The following is a 20,885-nucleotide window of genomic DNA, read 5'->3' as shown; positions in this document are numbered from 1 at the left end:
CTTCGTTTTGACGATTAGAGATTCAGGCAGAATCGCATCAGATGCTCAACACAGTGGCACTCGAGGAATTCCAGGGGCGATCGAAAACCCGCTGAGATATCACCGTGCATGCCGAAGGGGACCGCTGCCAAGGAGACGGGTAGAAACAAGGAGTTAGGGGACTTTTGTTTAATGGTCAAGTTCCCCGAACTTTTGAGTGCATCTTTTCAACAAGTTTCTTATTCCATTTTATTTATTTATTTTTTCGTTACATTTTTGAAGTCGAGTGTGGCTTTAGTGATAAAACTTGTATTTATAAAAACAACGTGTTGAAACACTTTGGACAAGGATGACACGTGGCTGGAACGTGGGTGTTTTATTACACACACAACTCGAACATGACACTTTTTAAAGTTTCTGAGTAAACGTCAAAATTCAGTTTTGTGTGTGTGAGGGGGGGGGGAGGATTGCAGAAGTTACACTGCGTGATGATATACAATAGCGGATGGAACCATTAATCTGATAATCAGCAGTGATTTATTGCAAAGAAATTTTACGACCTTTGAGATCACAGTATTTGAATATTCTGTTTACGATAAATACAACTTTTAAGTAATAAATAATAATAATGTAATAAATGCGAGGAGCATGAACATTATAAACATTCAGACACACATTTAAGCCGCTGGACATTCTTAAAATGAAGTATCACCAATCTATTTAAAGAGACTTGAATTTTTTTTTTTAAACAGACAATTTCTTTAATGTTAAGTAATTGTTTTTTCTTGAAAGGTTCAGAACTAGGAAGAGATTTCTGGACGACCTTCTCCTGGTACTCAGCACCTATTTCACCAACAGCTTTCAGCTCCACGAGGTAATTTTTATAATCGACAATAACTTATTCCTCCTGATTCGGTTTCATTGTTAATAATCTTATTTGACATTAGAAAGACCTTTTCAAGTTAACTCTCTCTCTCTCTCTCTGTGTGTGTGTGTGTGTGTGTGTGTGCGCGCGCACATCAGCGCAGTTAGCAGAAATATAACCATTTCTGCAGAAGCAGTGTCTTCGTACAGACTTTACAGAGAGCGTCATAAATTATTAATCTTTTGATCGTTTGAGATGGATTAATTAAATTAAATCTTTTGTTTTACCACAAACTTATTTCTGTCTAAAATTTCCCGAGCCACCCTCTCTTTTCTAGTACCGTTAAGATTATTTTTTCAAGTGTTTGTATCTTTTAGCAGAAATCTTCCTTTAAACTGCCGTTTTTATTTCACGTTCTTACTCCTGTTATAGCGCACCCAAATAAGTTACGATCCCATTGAGTTGTGTTTGTACGATAATTGTTAGATCTACGAGACTTCTCGTCACGTCAAATTTTAAATATTAAAACACCAATCAGGATGCTTTGAAAAAAAAAACTCAGCTGTTTAACTTTTTATAATTTATTTTATAATTTTGCATTATACATTCTAATGCTATTCATTGTGTCTTTCCATTAATACAGTTAATTAGTTCAGCTACTCAAAGTTTATGGTAGTTATCTGTTTGATTTATGTTCGTTTACAATTTCTTTCATCACTTTCTTGTACCTAATTGTGGCATTAAAAGAACTCTAAAAATTATTTCTGCAATTCTAGATGGAAGAATTTTATCGACGATACCACGAAGATGTCGTCAATATATCTAAGCGGTCTATTGAAACTGTTGCCGATAATATTCACTGGATGGAAAGCTATAAATCGACTATTCACAACTGGTTTACCGTAGAGGGATTCAAACAATGGCTAAACACGCGCCTACCCACACACGTGGAGCCTCTTCATTATGATCTTCTGCTGCATCCCAACATCAACAATAGCACCTTTATCGGTCAGGTGATGATTACTGCGATTGTTAGAGAGGAAACAGACAGCCTGATACTGCACGCCAGCGAGTTAGACATCACGCATCTGGAAATTAGGGAAATACGGGAGGACGAGTTTCTGCAACACAGGAGAATATTCGCTTACTACCCTCATGAATATCTAGTAATTCAGTTGGAAGACACGATTGCTTCTGATACGGAGCTGAAGTTGCGTTTGGATTTCACTGGAACCCTCTCGGACTCATTAACTGGACTGTACAAGACTTTTTATTTCGATGAAGGAAGTCGGGAGAAAAGGTGAGTGGGATGGTCAACAATAGCTTATTTCGGTTAGAGATGAATATGTATCAGTCAAAACTGTATGCAATGTGCATTTTTTAGAGGAATTCTTAAGGACTACACTGTAGCATATAATTGCACGGAATACACACCTAAATTGATAACTTAAAAGAAAACTGTCTTTCAATCACTCTGTTGTATTTGCTGACTGGATTACTGTCCAGAAGAAGTTAAATATGATTATTCAAAGATGCGCGCGCGCTATCTAGACGCAGTCGGAATGAGAAAGCCTCATCGGAATAAAATTAATATAAATTAGCTGAAATATGCGGTATGGAGGTATTCATCAATGTCTTCAAAAAGCATTATTTTATTACTATTATTCTTTTGTCTGTTAACCTCCGTTATAAAAGTCATCGGACGTTTATAACGGGGTTAAAAGACAGGCCCAGAGAATTTCTGGTCCTGTCTTTTAACCTGTAATTTAGTTTCACTGCTGATGAGGGAAACGACCTTTGATCTGACTGCAGCCGGTAGAGAGACACCACCACCAGCATTTGTGAGAAGTGTCTTATCCAATCACTGGAAGATTGAAACAGAAGTTGTTGATTTTGCGAGAGTGGATGAATCTCAAAAGAGAGTCATCTTCAGCAGAAAACAGTTTTTTCAACTTTCATCATTCAATCGGAAGAAACAGTCCGCACAGCTCAGTAGGTTCCGATGATACTTTTCAAGAAGGTGAGTTGGCCTGTCTCGTAAGGAGCTTCCTGGCGTTTTTCTCCTTCCTGAAGTTCGGATTTTTCATCCCTCAAAACAGGCAAACCCGACAGGACAGGATGACACACGACAAGGAATAAACCCAAAGATGCTTGAAAGGTTAGGAGTGTTTAAGGGCCTACCAAAATCATAGGAAGAACAGAAGAAAACAGCCTGGTGTAAAGCTCTTGATCTTAAGATCACAACGTTAAGTTTAAAGAGTCGTTCCTTATTTAAAAGGAAGAGAAAATTAAGAAAACGTTCGGTTGGAAGACGCCATTTGATGTGTTTGGTTTAGAAGACTGACTTATTTTTAAAGCTCGTGAGCTGATTTATTATTTATTCAATAGTTAGTAGATTTCCTGAGATTCCCAAATATTTTCCGCAAGGCACTTCTAATTGGTGCGTCACACATTCCTTATCCCCCTTCTCAGCGATCCCATTTTCGTATGACGATGTGCCTTGACCACCATTAACTACGTCACGACGTATCAGCACATTCGCAAAGTTTTTCTCTCTTCTTTTCCAGAACTGTAATGAATTTCAGAAGCCACAAACTTCATTATTTAAATCGAAAGGGGTGAAGAAAACGCCTCAGAGGAGCTTTTACAAGTAGGAGGTATTCTCGACAAGTATATGCGAGTCTACAGGGAATCGATAGGAGCAGATTCCAAATTAATCTCATTGAGAATGCGCCCTCTTGAAGGAGCACCTACATAGTGCAGCCATGAGGACCACGCGAAGTTCACCCTTTTGTTTGAGACCCCTCTGTTAGAATCCGCCACAGATGCGACATCTTCCTAGGGGATTTTCACAGTACAGCGAGTTTGCATATGGAGTTGGCAAGGTTTTAATCTCGCAAATCGGGCAGAAAGTACACGTGGTTTATAAACGAATTTACTGAGGTTATTTGGCCTTCTTTGCTTCTTTCGCATTTACAACGAAACCCTCGAGTAGCGATTATCCTGTTTATTGAAAACAATCGGGTTAGATCCTCCCGCCGCTCTCAATCCTATAAGAGGTGAAACACGTATTTACAGAGACGGTAGGATTTTCATCTTTCAGAAAGTCGCTGGAACCAAAATATGTAAGAAAATTCCGACCACCCTTCTATCCTCCTTTAAGACACGCTTTCAATGAGACGAACGTGCTGCACATTGATCGACTCGAGTCTCTTTTTTAAGATTATGTTGCCATGCAAATCCATCGATTAATGGCTTCAAAATCCATCTCCACATTACAAACGCGGGTGGGCAACCGGGGAGCCTGCAGCTAGAGACCAAACACGGAACTTCCTGAAGCTACTTCAGGCCTCCAATAAGGGAGAAGGGCCTCGCACTTGCTGAGGAAATTCGTCGGCCACGTAAAACACATTCACAAACATTCATTCTCACGGCGGGATTAGAAACTGCGATCTGTTGGCGGGAGAGCGTGGCGCTAAGCACTCTTCATTCTATCGGCCAGTGAGGTCGATCAAATGAAGGGGAAATGATTACCGTCGAAGCTGTGGAGGCGGTATTATTATGTGAGTAAATTGAGTGTATTCTTTGCGTGGCTGCTTCGTTTCTTTTGCGATATGAAAAACCCGCCACCTCCTTATGAGACCGGCTATCTAACCTTCAGTGACAAAGTCGTTAGACTTTGTCACTGAAGATTCTTCACATTCTAGACGGAATTAGAACTCAGGCAGTCAATCAAAGGGCATCGTCGAGTTTCGGAGGCTGTATATAATAGAACAAACCCGTTCAAATGGTCCTTGTCACCCATACGAAAAAGTCTTCCCTAATTGTTCCACTTCTGTCAACCTCAATAGAAAACTTTTCCTACGGCTGAAAAGTCCGCGGCTTTTTGAAAGAATGCGAAATGGTTTGGGCAGATTTATCTCCTTTCTATTTGAGTAATGTTCCGTTTGATTAGTATCATTTGTAAATGTAATAAAATGTATTTAGTTGAGTTTGTAATAACCATTTTTGTTCTAGTTTAGCCAAATTAAATCGTCAACTATCGTAATCATTTTAATAATTCCATTTTTTCTGGTTAAAGCGATGTCCTTTTACATGAGTATAAGCATCTGTGACACGTTCGCTATGGCGAAACACCTTCGAGCTTTTAAAACTCTCGGCGGATTAAGGTGCAAACAATCATGTGACTCATTTGGAACACAGCGAATTAAGCGAAAGGATATTTCTGAAGTTATTCAGTTGTGAAATTACTTAGGACAAGATCTCTCTTGCGTTATTAGAACGTTAAAATCTCCTTGGAGAAGCGAATACGGATGTGCTGATCTTAATCGACTAATACTGACCTGAAAATCCATACTGACATCAAATAATAAACGAACAGTATCTCTCTCTCTCTCTCTCTCTCTCTCTCTCTCTCTATATATATATATATATATATATATATATATATATATATATATATATATAATTGGTATATAGATATATAGATAATGCAACAATTACGCTTCAAAATTTTCAATTCGTTTACGTCTCAGCTGTTTCCAAATGATCCTTGACCCCCTCTCATACTTCCTGGGCGTTACCTTTCACTCACGTTCACTCAATGAAAATAAGCACTGAAGAAGGCAGATGCGAAATGAAGAAATTCCGTTGTGAACGAAAGAAGAAAAAAGTGCGAGCTGCCAGCCAAAGATTTTTTCCAATTTTTTAAAATTTAAGTTAAACAAGATAATCTCGCGAAAAGGGTCAAGTTTTTTATGGTGCTCTCACCCACGAAAGAAAGCAAACTTGTAACGTCGTTGGCGGACTCGAATTATCTAACCGGAGTTAAATCCCTGCTCCAGAAAGGGGATTTGTGTTCTCTTGATGTTGATTAATGGGAGTTCTGTCTACTCGGCGATCAGCAGGCTGGCAATTGTTTGCATTGTGGCATCCATTCGGTATTTAACAACCTCCTGCAAAAAATTATTTTTTTTGATTATAGTTTACACGGCAATGTGCTCAGCTATATGTTTTGATTATTGTAAACAAAGTTAGCTCTATCGATATTTTTCTTAAATATAATCCGTAACCTGAAGTTAATCTGTGGCTTAGCAGAACTACAAAATGTGATTTTTTTTTAATCCCTTTGTTGCTCGATAGGTATCTCGTGGCGACCCAGTTTCAGCCTACGTATGCCAGACGAGTATTTCCGTGTTTCGATGAGCCCAGCTTCAAAGCAACCTTCACCATCACAGTGGTACACGAACCGCAGTTTGTCGTCTTGTCCAACATGCCTGAGGAGGTGAGTTCCGTTCTCTCTTTTTCTCTTCTGCACTGCGCCGCACCTGTCGCACTGGTTTTCCCGAAATGAGGATCAGATTTCTCACGAGCAATACATCATGTTTCATCCCACGAGCCTTTCTTCCGCGGCACTGAATTATGCAATCCCCGACAGAAAGTAGTTCATACGCGAATTGAGAGCTTTGCGTTTATTCGAAATCGTCAGCAGGGTTTATTTCGATCACGTTCAGCATGTCACAGTTTTATAAATAAAGACGCCCCTTACTATTTTAATCCCATCCCTCTGATTATGAGATGCTCGTTTCAAGGGTTTAAAATTTTCTTTCCATTTATAAGAGGAGGGTTATTAACGACTCCTGACAAAGGAAAATGATGTATGTGAATGCAACTCTTAGTGACACTGCTAGGCAAAAAAAAAAATCTGTCAACTTTGAATAAGTGCTAGGAAATGAGTAACGCACGAGTTTGAGAAGTGGACTAGCTAAGTTAGATTAAAGAATTATCAAGGAAAGTGAAGAGTAAATGCCCTAAAATACATACGTTTTAAGAAATAAGAGAAACTTAGCTCTAAAAATCTAAATGACATCAGCGATATTTTATGTCTGATTATCGTTCAGAACAATCTGCAAAGTTTTTTTACATAACACCTTTATGGACTACCGGGACTCATCACGGATCCCTCTTTACACTATACGATCTTCTGTCTACTAAACACAAGTTTTCGGCTTTAAAAATCTCTTTACCGTGGTTATTCGGGAATTTTCGTCATTAAAAGCGCTTCGGAAGGATTATGTTCAAACGTGTTGACCTGCACATAGGAAGGGTAAAGCTTGTCGTGACACAAAAATTAACTTCGAAAACTAAGCATGTGGCGCGGCACATCATGTTCATGGCGTTTGAATTTTATTTCTATTAGCTGAATGCGTTCTTCTGCCGGTTTTCCTATTTTGAGAAAGAAAATCCGTACTTTGTACCTTGCTTCATATCAAACAATTTATGAACTGACTGAAAATAACAGAAATCCTCTAGACACTAATTAGAATCGAAATTCCTCTACGGATGTACCACCACGGAAGTTACAAGTAGGCTGTGCAGGTAACTTGGTAACCCCTCTGTTGAAGTGACCCTACTCTTGGGTATCCGCGTTGAATATTTGAAAGCAATCTACAAAGGCCATCAAGGCCAGCGAAACTTTAAAATGCATCGTAAGAAAGAACAAAACACGCTCGTCAACGGAGTCGCGCCTTTCAAGTTTACAACTGTAGCGAAGGCCCAAAATGCTTTTCCCGCATATGAAAACTCGAACCATTTCGATCAAGGTTCGTAACGTTCCAAGAGCTAATGTTATTAAAAGACAGCGAAGGTAGAATTCCAGTAATGACTGATTGCTACTATTTCCTGTCCAGCAAACATGACAAATGTTTTCTATTCACTTCTACTCGATTTTTGTTTGTTTATTTATTTTTTCCTCCTTCCATCTCATTACTGCCATTCTTTCGCTTTCATCCATCTTATTTTCTGGCTTTCATTGCTCCTCGCTTGATAGCCTTAATTGTTTCGGCTGTAATTCCAATCAACCCCCTTGCTTCTTCCCCCCATCTCCTTTTGGTGTTATCCATTCTGCTGTCCGTCTGTCGTCATTCCGTCTGTGCACGTGACCACCCCAACTCCGTTTCCTATTTTATATTATTTTTTAACACATATTGCTTAACTGCGTTGGTTTGGTTCTTGATCCACGTGTCCGATCGCGCTTCGTTTCATGAAACATAAAATTTATGCTTCATATGTTGTAGTCTGTCGTTTCAGCTATTTTTTTTTACTCGCAGGTTTTAGTCGATATGAAGTAACGGCGTTTACAAAAGGGATTCAATGTACACTCATCAGATTTTTTCTTTAAATGTATCTCTTTATTTACAGATTTACCACCATAATTATTATTTTATTTACTTCTGTTGACATTCTATGACCTGTGCTCAATATGCATATTTTTGTACGTCTTCTGGGTTATACTTTTATTGCCTTATTAAACGTCAGTTTTGTTTGGAAACCTGCGTTTAACATTTCTTAGTTCCTCTAGATTCTTATTAATTGCACTTCAGTCATCTGCATGTCTTAAATTATTTAAATGTTCGCATCGTATTTTTACTGTTATGCTGTTCGGAATGTTTGAAGATTGCTTTCAAAGATACTGTGAAGAATTCTGGAGAGAGAGGCGCACAGACATGTATTCATCCCGTATTTTTGTTCCTTTAGATGTTTGCTGTTGTTGTATTTCTTTATCTCCAATACCTAATTATATATTTATGAATATTGTGTCGCGACTTCTCGTATTTCGTTTCTTCATTTGTTTTCAAGCTAATGAAATGTCGAGTGAGTATTTTTGATTCCTCATAGTTCCGGATTTCATTTAATCGGACTGTTTCTTTCTTTCTTTCTTTCTTTCTTTCTTTCTTTAGTGCTGTGCAGTTATTCGTAGGATTCTTTGTTTGGATCGCGCTGTGCTTTCGTTTCATCAGCACTTTTCTTGCTTTCTTAAAAGAGTTATAATTCTTTCTTTCTATTGTAGTTTTGAATGATTTCGTGTTACACAAACAAACAGGCGATTTGCTTTGCTAATTTTTTTCCTCTCATTTCGTATTGTCCGTTGTTTTATTTTTATGCTGTTTTTTCTCATCTCATCGAATGAAATATTTCATTTCCTAACTGATGAGACAATTTTAATTCATTGTGGAATTTTTTCCCTTTTTGTTGTTTTAATTTTCGCACATTTTTGCTAGTATATTAATTTTGCCTTTTCTTTATTTGCATTTATATTTACGATGTTTTCGCAGTGTTGATCCGTTCTAATTGCAATCGTTTTTATTAATTCGATGTCAATAACTGTTTTCCATCTATCTGTTAGTAAAAATCACTTATTTACTTCTCCTTTTCCTTGCTTCGATTTCTAGAAAAAATGTAGTCATTATTCTCATGCCACTAGAGCAGAAAACTGTACCTCTCTCTCTCTCTCTCTCTCTCTCTCTCTCTCCTTAACTTGGCATTAAACTTATTTACAATGATGTCAAAGGAGTTTTAAATTATGTCAATAATTTAATTCTTGTCTCCCTCGAAGTCTTCCTGTGCTGTTTTCTAGACGCATAAATGTCTCTTTATTTAGTTATTTTCATTATTAAAGGAGGCGCCACTCTCGGTGATTTACATCTGAATAAAATATAAACCCGGATTTTTTTTGTTTTATTAAATCCAACAATTCTCAAACCTCTTAATTCATCTTACTGTACGAGAATCTCTTTAGGCACCTTGTGCACCTTGCACCTGCATATTCAATTTTTTTCGCGTTCCTTTCCCAGTCCTCCCTCGGCATTGTCTCTGCTCCTACCGTTGTAGTAGAACTGATGTCATTCGTTTTTTTTTTTACTTTTATCTTTCATCCTGTCGCCATACTTTGTCACTCTTGCGAGTTGACAAACATGATGGAATTTCCTTCATCATAAGTTGCAGTTACGCATCAATCCTCGGTGGCCCATCCCTTTGTAGCAGATCGCTCTATTTGCAGGTGCGGTTGACGTTTCACATGAGAGGCTTTTGCATTACTCATTGGCAACTCGTTAATAACCTAATGAGCTGCTGATCGATGTTGATTGATTGTTTTGAGACGCTAACGGAATGAACGCTAGCGTGATCAGAAAAGTGGTGAAAATTTGTTTGATGTTTGTGAACTCGTATTTTCCATTTAATCAACCGTTTTCTGACCTGAGCTTTATATATTTCATAACTCCTCTCACTCTTATTCTCATGATATTCTTTCCACATCTTCTTCTTCTTATGGATTTCTTGCTTAATAAGGCTGCATATCCATTTCACTCCCAACCTATTTACTCTTCGAACATTAGGGATACATTCAGATACCCCCTCATTTAAGCACTTTTTCAAAGATTCCCATGCATTGCTGACATTTTTCCCATCCGGTAACTGATACCATGGGACCAAAGATAGTGTTCTCCTATGCTGATCATAATTTCCAGCTTTGTACTTCAGAATGTAACCTGTTTTAATCGGAGCATCAACGCAATTAGATATTTTCCAAGAAAGCACAGCATGATGATCGTTTTCACCGATTGGTGGTAAAATAGCCATATTCTTAACAGAGACCCCTTCTGGCGCTGGCATTTCTTCGTCCTCTGCAACTCAGCCGCCAGGGCTGTAGCAACACTTCACCATATATTTTAATTCTGTTAACCTACACTTCACACCAGATAGACTGAAACTCATCGCAACATGGGACATTGTTACCATCATTGTTTCCTTGTGTTTCTACCCTAACTGGACTGAAGTCATCTAATATCATTAGTAGCACTCCTCCTTCTCCTCTCCTATCTCTTCTGTCATTCCTAAAAATAGTACATCCGTTACGCTCAATCCCACTTACCATGTTTGATTCTGATAGCAGGTTTCACTAATGCCAGCAATTTTAGGCCACATCGTATTAAATAAATCAACGAACTAACCACTTTATTTCTAATGCTCCTGGCACCTAGCCTATTATAATTAGATAATCTATTTGATCTTATTCTAGAATTTTCTCTTTTCCCTCCTCAGACATGCTTAAAAGGTCCAAACCTAAAGCAAATTTTTCCACCCCTTCGCCACATACATAACCATGTTCGAAGACATTCATATCTTTATGACGTTTGCATACCATAGCTGAACTTTCACACGTTTTTACCATTCCTCCCTTCATTCTTTAGGTTCCCTGTCTCTCTACATTAGGTCTCATACCAAGTAATTTCTCCAGGCTTCTGATCAGGCTTCTGATGCCAAATGAATTCAAGTTCAGGTCACTCTTATACAAGTATTTTCTGCCATCATATACACTCCGCACATCCAAAACCTCTCGCAACCCTACACAGCCTGCGCGTGAAATTATTTGCTATCATTGTCCTCCTTAACTCGGGACAGTCATATCTGGGTAGTAATCCAACAATTTTTACTCTCTCACATTTCTTTCTCGCTTCTTCCAACAGACCTTTCATATCTTCTCTCATACTATGTTTGTCGCTACTTAAATTATTAGTACCTCCCAGCACTGTCATTTCTTTTACATTTCTTTTTTGGTTTTCAATTACTTTTGTCATATTTTTAATTTTCGTTCCCGGGAAACTAGAAGTGGTGACTCCCTCGGCAAGCGTTAATTTTAAAATCCAGTCACTATACCATACCATATCACCATGCTTAGATTTTACCTGACTTACCTTGTTGTTATTAATATTTTGATTACCAGGTTCAGTACTTTCCTGCCTGTTCTTGTTCTAATCCTGTTTCTTATCTGTCTAAATTTAGTCAAAGGTTTTTCCACCTTTTCCAATTCCCTGGTCGATTTTCTAATAATTTCTTTTAATCAAGATATTTCTAATGTTACTTATCCTCATCACTGCAGCAGTGCTTTTGTTCATCAGGATGAACGCTCTCCTCGGTAGTAAGAACTTGTGCTTTAGACACTGCCTTGTTGCGACGAGTTTTTAGCGCCATTCTTAAGAGTAGTAAAAACTAATAATATTTCTGCACTTATGTTATAATTATATTCCTAAGATATATTATATCTTGGAACGTTTCGATTAAAAACAATAATGTATTTGGAAATTTAAAAAAAATTACTTTTCTTCCGGATCGTTGTTATCTCTTTCGCACTGAAAGCTACCTTCTGCAAAATTTCGGCTTTCTGGTTCAAGGAGAAAATGATTCAGTCACTTTGCGGCATGCCCACACACACGTGTGCCTTCGACTAGTGGCTTGGCATTTAATTCATGAGCGAATGCAAATTAAAGCAGGTTGAATACATCCGGTAGTTGAGTGCGAAGACAGAAAGGATGATGAGTTTTCTATAATTAATCTTCTTAATAGTGCTCGCAAGTCAGAAGAAACAGTTCGTTAAGATTTCGTATCTGTAAGCATGAATTTTAAGGTGTCAAGAACGTCTGTCTATAATCACAGATCCAAGATTGCTGTCATTACAGCTGCGACAGACGTTACACACACGTTGGCCACTTCGTCACTCTGTTAGCTTCTGGACTGCGCAGTGAAGAGTATTGAATCTGCATCACATCCGTACAGATTTTGCCGCAAAATTTGCACACAGTACTCCGCGCTATCTAATTTGACCAGTGATTATATATTGGGGTGGGATGTGAAAACGCATCAAAAATATGCCTCTTTTCTAATTGTATTGGACAACACTTCATTTAAATTACTACGAAATAAAACACACAAGTTGATCATGGTACACCAGAAATCAGATTAATTCATTTTTAAGTGAAATACAAACCGGTTTGCCAATGTGAATCGGTCTTTTCTGCCATTTTCCTACATACCGAAATGAAAACTGGCTCACAGATCTTTTTAAGTAAAGTGAAGACCTTCCACGTGGAGAGAGAAAAGTGGGAGACATCATATCGTAACGAAATGCTTGTTTATTGATTATATTTTACAAGCTTCTTTCCTAAGAAAAATTCATGTATAAGTTTGTGAAAGATTAAAAGGCAATCTTATAAGTTATCGTAATATATGTAAATGGCATTAATAACCTTGAAATAACCGGTGGGAATGGAAAGATGCGGGAGAACGAAGACTTGTTTGTGGGAATAGCTTAAAATAACGATTCTCTGCTAAAACTCAACAATAAGGTCATTTTGACGTAGTATTAAAAACTAGATTACACGTTACGTTCAACGAGATATTCCAGTAGTTTGTGAGTAGCATTTCTACGGTCTCACATTCGAAACGACTTCTAACATTAACAATAGATGTAGGGGATTCGCTTTATGTATTGTCAAAAGATCAGCTTCAGTCTTCATGCGATGAATAAGATTGCCATCGTCTTCATTCCTGCTTTAGTACGATTATGGACCAGTCATTTGTCCAAAATTGGTCTTCTTGCTAAATATTTTATTCATTCAGTTCGCTTAAGAAAAAATCAATACTGAAAATAGTATTAACAGATATAAACTGGGAGATGATTAGGACAGAATTTTCCACTGGTCCTAGATTACGGTAGAGGACTAATTCTATGTGGGCTATAACTACAGCAGTAACTCACATTAAGGCTAAATTTCGTTAATTAAAAGTCGAAATTAAACGCTATGTGCATTGTTTTACCGTAAGTAGCTGGATTTAGTTGAACCCACTGACCAGCGGGCGAGAGCTAATCCAATCCAGTAAAAGTGTACCTCCTGAAATCCTGTATTTGTAACACCTACGTGATCAAAGATCGCCGTTTGTATCTGCCTGCCGAGGTTTGGATCAGCCAATATCGTCCAAAACATTAAGCTAGAATTCTACGATTGTAGCTTAATTACAGGAAAGTAGTAGTCTAGAACATGGAAGTGTTTTATTATGTTTAGACTTACTTCAATTAGATTATTAATATGCTTAAATTACACTAAAACTGTTTTTTTTTTAATTCTTTAAAATAAACGAATAATGTCACTATCTGTGCGAGTTTATTGCCCTGTCGCGGCTTGTTTATTTTTTTAAGAACGAAAAACCATGTGAAGTGCTAATAATTAAAAAAAATAAATAAATAAAATCATTTGACGGAATTCATTTGCGAGGGATGGTTTCAAAATGTACTCCGGTTATTTTATAAAATCTATGGGGCACTTACGCCTTTCTCAACAGCCTGCCAAAGTCATAAAAGATCTTTGATTAAGCAGAGATGAGGAAGTTGTATTATTCAGTAGTTTAAATTCCTCGGACGGATTGAAGGGGTCGTCTGTGATTGGAATCAAATTCCATAACCGCGAAGGTTATGAATTCGGATACGAATTGGAAAGGATGCGACGTCGCAGAGGCAGTATCGTAATTTGTTATTTATATGCAACTGAAATACTTGTGCTTGTCTGATCTCGCAGTCAAAACTGCACGTGAACAGCTAGTCTGCGTATGTGATGCGGGAACGTGAAACAGACAGCTTATAAATATAAATACCGCAGAAGTGGATATCGTCATACCTCCCTTCCTCTTCGCTAAGTGGAGAAAATCGCATTCAGAGTTACGGCTGTTCGTATTTCTTAAAGATATTTTTATTCCTGTTGAGATAAATCGCTACCTCGTTGTTATCCACGGTTAGTACGAGAATCATAAAGACCATCAAGATTACGAAAGGCCAACAACGCCTTTAAAAGAAAGACGTCGTTTCTTAGGAGTAAGTCATGCGATCGAAAATTTTGTTCGACTACTGCAATGAACACGGATGCTTGCCATTGGCTTTTAGGTTGAATTTCATCGCACCGCTTGAGAACACCTCCACTCTTTGGAGCCTTGAAGTGCAAAGGCTCCTTGCTGCTTCGCTTCAAATCTCTATAGCAAAGTTATTCATTTCACGCATAATATTTAATTATTACCAGTTCGTAACATTTTCATCTCCGAAAGGTTATAGTTACAATATAGCACGTATACGTTTGTCCTGTTTGAGGCACCCTTTGTTGTTTCTTAATAACAACCCCACAACCCAGAGGTTACTGAACTGATAACACAGAAGCGTCTTGTACGGATAAAAGAGAAAGAAGCACTTGAGAGAATGAAAGATGATGAGAGAAAACTGGTTCAGTAAGTTTAAATCCGAGTTGTGTTGACCATCAGGTGCTAATAGTTTTAGAGGTTTGAAAGCGAAGGAATGATGGTGGCCAATTAGGCTGAATAGCACCACAATAATCTCTAACGAAGATAGATTACGAAAGAACAGGCTTTCATGGAAAACCGGTAAGTTTACGAGGGAGGACGGGGGTGGGATGATCATTAAACCTTGTCCCTTTCTGGTAAGTTTCAAAAATTTTAGGAAGATTTTTGAATCATCATCACCCCAAATTTGAGAGCAGGATTTTAAAGTTCAGCGAATTTGAGGGAAAAGGACAGCGTTTTTGAAGGCGAAAATGACAACGGATGCGAATGTATTTTAGAGGCGTAAGAAACGTTCGATCAGCTTATGTCTGAAACACATCATGAAAGCCTTAGAGAACGCTAATGCTGGAGAAATCTGAAAAGACAAAGCCGTTTCACCCTCCTTATAGTGAACCATAAGAAAGGAAACTGGCGATCTTTTGCAAAAGGTAGGAGGCGATACTTTGTAGTGAGCCTGCCTGAGTTGACCAAATACTCTCGAAATGTCAAAGGGCAATCACATTTGAAGCCTGGTTGGTTGAGTAGACAGCGTATCTGTTCTCCAATTAATAGACTGTTGGTTCATATCCCACTGTGGCATCGATATTCTGGGAATATCTTTACGAAGGTAGGCGAATTTTATTGCTTAGTACGAGACTACTAACCTGATAATTGGAGGCCTGAAGTGATTTGAAAATAGTTCCAATTTTGATCATAAAAAAGAAGATTTTATATTATATAACTCCTAGTTCACCCACAGTAGTAGTATTAAATGTGTCCTTCTGTAGAAAAGTGGATAACGTTGGCTAAGCGATCTGCTGTGGAGCGAAAGTAGTGGATCCTTATTGGTTATCAGTAACTAATTTCTGGGTCTCCGAGAAGCGAAGGAGTTGGAATTAATGACCTTCTCTGTTGTTTTCGAGAGTACTGAAGCGAGAGCAAGCAATAGTTTGATGCTAACTTTTATCTCTCTTTTTTTAGAAAGAGGGATAAAAGCCTGACTCCCGATCTGTGCTGTTTAGAGAAGACAGATGAGTATTATACAGAAGACCTAAAGTGGATGGAATTAATTCTGGAGCACAAACTTTGACCACAATCTTGGGGGAGGGGGGAGTTCCAAAGACGAAACTTGTTGTCAAGCTGTTTACTATTCTAACAAAATATCACAGTAAGTAGGCAGTGAGCTGCTCTTGGTATTACAGGGATAATTTGATTTTTTTTTTTTTTTTCATTCAGGAAAGTCGAGTTTTTCGTTTCGCAAATGAGCCACACGGCTGCAGATGATGCTTAACGAACACAAATCAGGCTCATCGCCTCTCCCTCGATTAATTCCAAACAATCCAAAGTAACTCGACAGGTTTCCAAAGCTCTAAACACGCTCGTTTCAGGTATTTTATTAACAAGCGTAGCAATCGAGCATCCCACGGATGGTCTGCACCGATTGCTCTGGTGAACGTATGTCGCTCTAAAACTTTTCCTAGAAAGTGAGGACACGAACTCTTTGAACTTCTGGTCAATCGTTTTCAATATTATTTGAAACCGTTATTTGGGGTTCTTAATTCTCTTGATCTTAGTTTTTTGGGTATGTCTATACGTTTTGGGCCTGACGTTTCCTTAGAATATGCTTCACCCCCTCCCCCTTGATTTTCAGAGGTGCTTTTTTTTTTTTTTTTTTTTTACTAGTTTCATTTTTGTAACGTAGAATAGCTTCCAGACAGTGGCGAATTCTCCATGTTTGCTATGCTTTCTGATCAAGCTCATTAATTGACAAAGAAGTAATATTTATTTGTTAATAAATGCACGCATTTATAAGCATTCCATTTAGGCTTTTATTTTTGTAGGCAGAAGACGTTTTAAGTTTGCGCGGCAATAATTGAGTTTTGCGTCGTGTATCGAAGGCCGACGCTAGTCAAGCTGCCTTGGCTTGCTCGGTTGTGGGAGCATCCAGGTCCTCGCTTCAGCACTGTGATTTCATGAGCGCGCATAGTCATTTCCGCTCACTCCACCTCATCTCACCCTGTTGCTTAAACACGGGCCATACGCAGTCAAAGTAGCTCTAGCCAGTGAGCTTCAGCCTGCCTTTACAAGTGCGCGTGTTGCTTGGGAAAATTAAGTTACAACCAGCTTTTTATGACGATGTTATTGACCAGTTCATAAAGAAGAACCGGAGGGTAGAATTTGGATTCAAGTTGCTAAATTGAAAAAGATAGAATATCACTTGTAAAATAAATGTATTTGTATGATTAAATGTACATAAATTTCTAAATACAGGTAACCCTCGTATAACGCGGTACTTATACAACGCGGTTTCGATAAAAACATGTTTTGCAAATTGTAGTACCCTTTATCTTTTCATATGTTTTTCACCGCGCGACTTAAAAATCAAATTTTATCTTCGTTAAATTTGTGTCTGCCTGTATCCTGCATGTAATTATAAGTAGCGAATTTATATTAGGGGAAATACCCTTTAGCACGCATGTAAATCAATTGATTACCTTACAAAATGTTTATTGTTGAAAATTGTCCTCGTTTCTGCCAGGAAAGCGTATTAAAAATCATAAGTGTGTTCATCTCAAGCTGAGCACTTTATTTTCTTGTGAGTTACATACAATATGTAATTCTGCTTTTTTGTGTAAAAATTATTTTTATAGTAATGGCCACAAACTGCAACGAAAGGGGAAAACCAACATTGAAAACAAAATTAATTTATCTCGAAGAAAAATATTCAAAATCTTGGATCGGTTGAAAAATGGAGAAAAACCAGGAGTTTGTGCAGGAACTTTGAATTTAAATGAATCAACAATTCGAACAATCAAACAAAATGAACATAAAATTCGAGGAAGTGTTTATTACTCGATCAACGATAAGTGCAAAGCGCGTTGCTCGTGTACGCGATATTCTAATGAAAAAATGGAGAAATCACTAATGATTTGGATAGAAGATTGCACTCAAAAGAAAATTCCTTTGGATGGAAATGTTATTAAACTAAACGCGCTCAAAGTTTATAAACATTTATAGTGCAGACCAGGTGTTCAACGGATGAATCCTGGTTGTATTGGAAAAAATGCCAAAACGCACCTATATTTCGAAAAATGAAAGATCAGCTCCTGGATTCAAAGTTTCCAAAGATAGAATTACTCTACTGTTTTGTAGTAATGCGTCAGGTGATTACATGACAAAACCAGTGTTTATTAACCGATCCTCAAATCCTCGTGCTATGAAAGATTAAAATATGCGCTTTATTTTATTTTGTCTAACACATTTATGCATTCTGTGCAATGAAGTTTAAGTACAATTTGTAATTTTTATACTTTTATAAAATGTATTTGTTTCATAGTTTATATGTTTTCTTAACTTGCGTTAATTACCTGAATTAAATAAAAATATATTTTTGTTGGATATATCATTGTTGTTTATATAATTTAAAAAAAAACGATTTCGGAACATAACCCTACTTTTTCTATGTGATCTGGGTCTCGCATAACGCGCTTTATATAACGCGGCATTTCTGCGGAACCTAACATCCGCGTTATACGAGGGTTACCTGTACATATTTTTAAATGGTCAGTAATTCATTATTCCGCTAATCAGACTTCAATCTCACCTCTCACTCGCTGAATGATAACAAGAGCAAGCGTGAATTTCAAGACCAGCATTCACTCTTGCTTCGAGAATATAGTTTGTATGTCCAAATAGAGATGGTGCATTAACATCAAAATTACCGGAATATTTTTAAGCATCCAAACTTAACCAGACGTAATCAAATACTGTGGTACGATATTTTACGTGATTCCCACAAAAGGTTATGCACCCAGTGGATTAGTACTGTGGATTGGCCATGGCACTGTGCAGTTTTCATGCTGTTATTCATTCTTTATTTAATCCGAAAACTGCACCCGTGAGATCAAAATCAAAGTAATTCAAGATATTTCAGGACTGTAGTAAGGTGGATGGTTTTACGGGCAATAAAATTCGAACCCTAACTAAAGCCATTCACAAAACGCCCATGCAAACATGGAATTCGAATCGGGGTCGTACTGTTTGGAGAGAGGAGTAAGCTACCTATTCGGCTGTCCAGGCCAGAATACACTTCTCAAATGGACTTAAATTTTTACAAAGATGGCTTCCCTTAATTTGTCATTTCCAAAAATTAAAATTTAAAATTAAAATGCATACATATTAAAAATTTTTGAGACAGAACAATTATTCGACGCTGCTCGGGTATCCAGATATAAATTATGCCCATCTATAATTTTTAAAATAAATAAATAAAACCAAAATAGCTACGGAGAAAACCTCAACTTCCCCTGAGGATCAAGCTGCAAAGTCGCAAATTTCCTATCTCCATTCATAAAAAGATTCGACCAAACGCTAAAACCAGAAAAATGAGTCGAGTTACAGTTGATTTTCGCAACTCTTTAAAAAAAGTAAACATTTTGATTATTAGGCACTAAAAAGCAGAATTTTATAATATTAACATAATATTTCTAAATAACTTTCATCTGTAATTGATAAAATGCCATCTTTCCATATTTGGTAATATTTCTTTTCAACATCTCAGTGGCGACTTTCGCTCTACTACTTCAAATGTTCTTCCGAGTCCAAGGATGGTTTTCAGTAGGAAGAGGGAGAAACGCGTGTTGTTTCAATGCGCTGAACAGCGAGCACACTCGTAATATTTACATAAAGCACGATGTCCACAGAACAAGAAGTACTGAAAAGGACTAACGCGTGACAATGAGAAATACTGTGAATGACAACATGGGGTTCAAAATATGTTATATCCGGTGAACAAGAGCAGTGCGAGCTCCGTATGCAGCTGGGATTGGATGATCAAATCGCGTGAACTCGTTTCTGTGGCTGTTGTGGATGGTCCGTGTTTCGAGTATGTGTGGCTGCTTCATCTGCACTTGCGTTAGTCCCTTTCTTTTTGGGGCCCACTTTTCACGTACATTTTGCCGTTTATAGATCCCTCATACAAAATAAATAAATAAATAAATAATGAATTTAAGAGTATTCAGGGAATGACCACGACGTGTAATGCGAATATTTTCTAGCTAATCGCTTATTTGAAAGGTGATCACACAACGGTTTCAGACGCAATTTTTTCTTTTTCCAAGATTACCTGACTTGCAAGACATTTATTACCTGATAACAAGACAACATGACTGCCTCGAAACGTTCTTTTCGACTTATTAGAATGGGATGGCACCCATCTTGGAGTAAGTGAAAAATTATCTTAAGAACGGGTGACGATAAATACTGGGTTCGAAAAATATTTGTACTTAAAGCTTTCTTTTGCGGATTCCTTGTTGACTTTCTTAAAGAAGGCAGATGTTGGACTTCCATTTTCCTAAGTGGTATTTCGAAGTTATTTCAAGTTGATTTTTATACTGTATCTGTATATACTATTTTCGTACTATATTATGCATCATTATATGCTATTTTTCACGAATGTGTTCATCAAAACGATGGTGGGTCAAGAAGATGGCGTCTCCGCTCTGCAGGTTGTAAGTTTTCGGATCTTGCTGCAGTTATAATTTTTAGCGAATGGCTTCGGCGGAACAAAACGTTTGTCACCTGGAAACCACCACCAGCACTTATTAAAGCATAAAGTGGCGTGAAAAACGTCTGTATTCTCTCCAGCAAGGTTTAGATTATCCAGTCGTTAGCCTTTTTATCGTTTGATTGTAAGTGGAAAAATATGCTCAGTAACTGCCCTTTTTTTGCAATGGTGGCTAACGTATTGCTACTGAACGACATTTACATCACACACACCACAAACATTTATATTTTTTTCGATAGCTTCACCGGATAGCTAGAAAATTAAATTCTGGGTGGGGGAGGGTGCGCGAAAAGAAAAATCAGAAGATAGTTAACTTTTAAAATACACCCTATATAAAAAAAAATGAATGAAACCTACAAAACTAAGCGCGAAATAAAGCCTGACCAAAGTACAATTTCTGCAGTAGTACTTTCACAACGTCTAGTCGATCCTCTCCGACCAATAAAAGCTAAAAAAAAATGCTTGAATAAACGAAAACGAAACTCCCAGAACGCATCTTTCCAGTTTATGTCAATTAAATGGCGCATAAACTGTGGG

At 37.6% G+C, this 20,885-nt stretch overlaps 1 protein-coding gene across 2 annotated transcripts in view; it reads left to right on the top strand.

Annotated features, from left to right (window-relative positions):
- Positions 1-20,885, top strand: part of LOC150095819 (uncharacterized) — a 178,747-nt gene that overhangs the window by 92,397 nt on the left and 65,465 nt on the right. The window contains exons 18-20 of one of the 2 annotated variants that reach the window (XM_090409107.1): positions 778-853; positions 1,621-2,144; positions 5,987-6,128. In XM_090409107.1, coding sequence (XP_090265233.1) covers positions 778-853; positions 1,621-2,144; positions 5,987-6,128 — 742 coding nt within the window. Of the gene's footprint in view, positions 1-771; positions 854-1,620; positions 2,145-5,986; positions 6,129-20,885 lie in introns of both variants that reach the window. The other variant, XM_090409106.1, reaches the window with a different exon arrangement.

The sequence above is a fragment of the Typopeltis vanoorti genome, chromosome 19 (genome assembly GCF_054136105.1).
Source record: "Typopeltis vanoorti isolate ZY-2024b chromosome 19, IOZ_Tvanoo_1.0, whole genome shotgun sequence".
Taxonomy (NCBI): Eukaryota; Metazoa; Arthropoda; class Arachnida; order Uropygi; family Thelyphonidae; genus Typopeltis; species Typopeltis vanoorti.
This window is presented reverse-complemented; position numbering and strand designations above follow the sequence as displayed.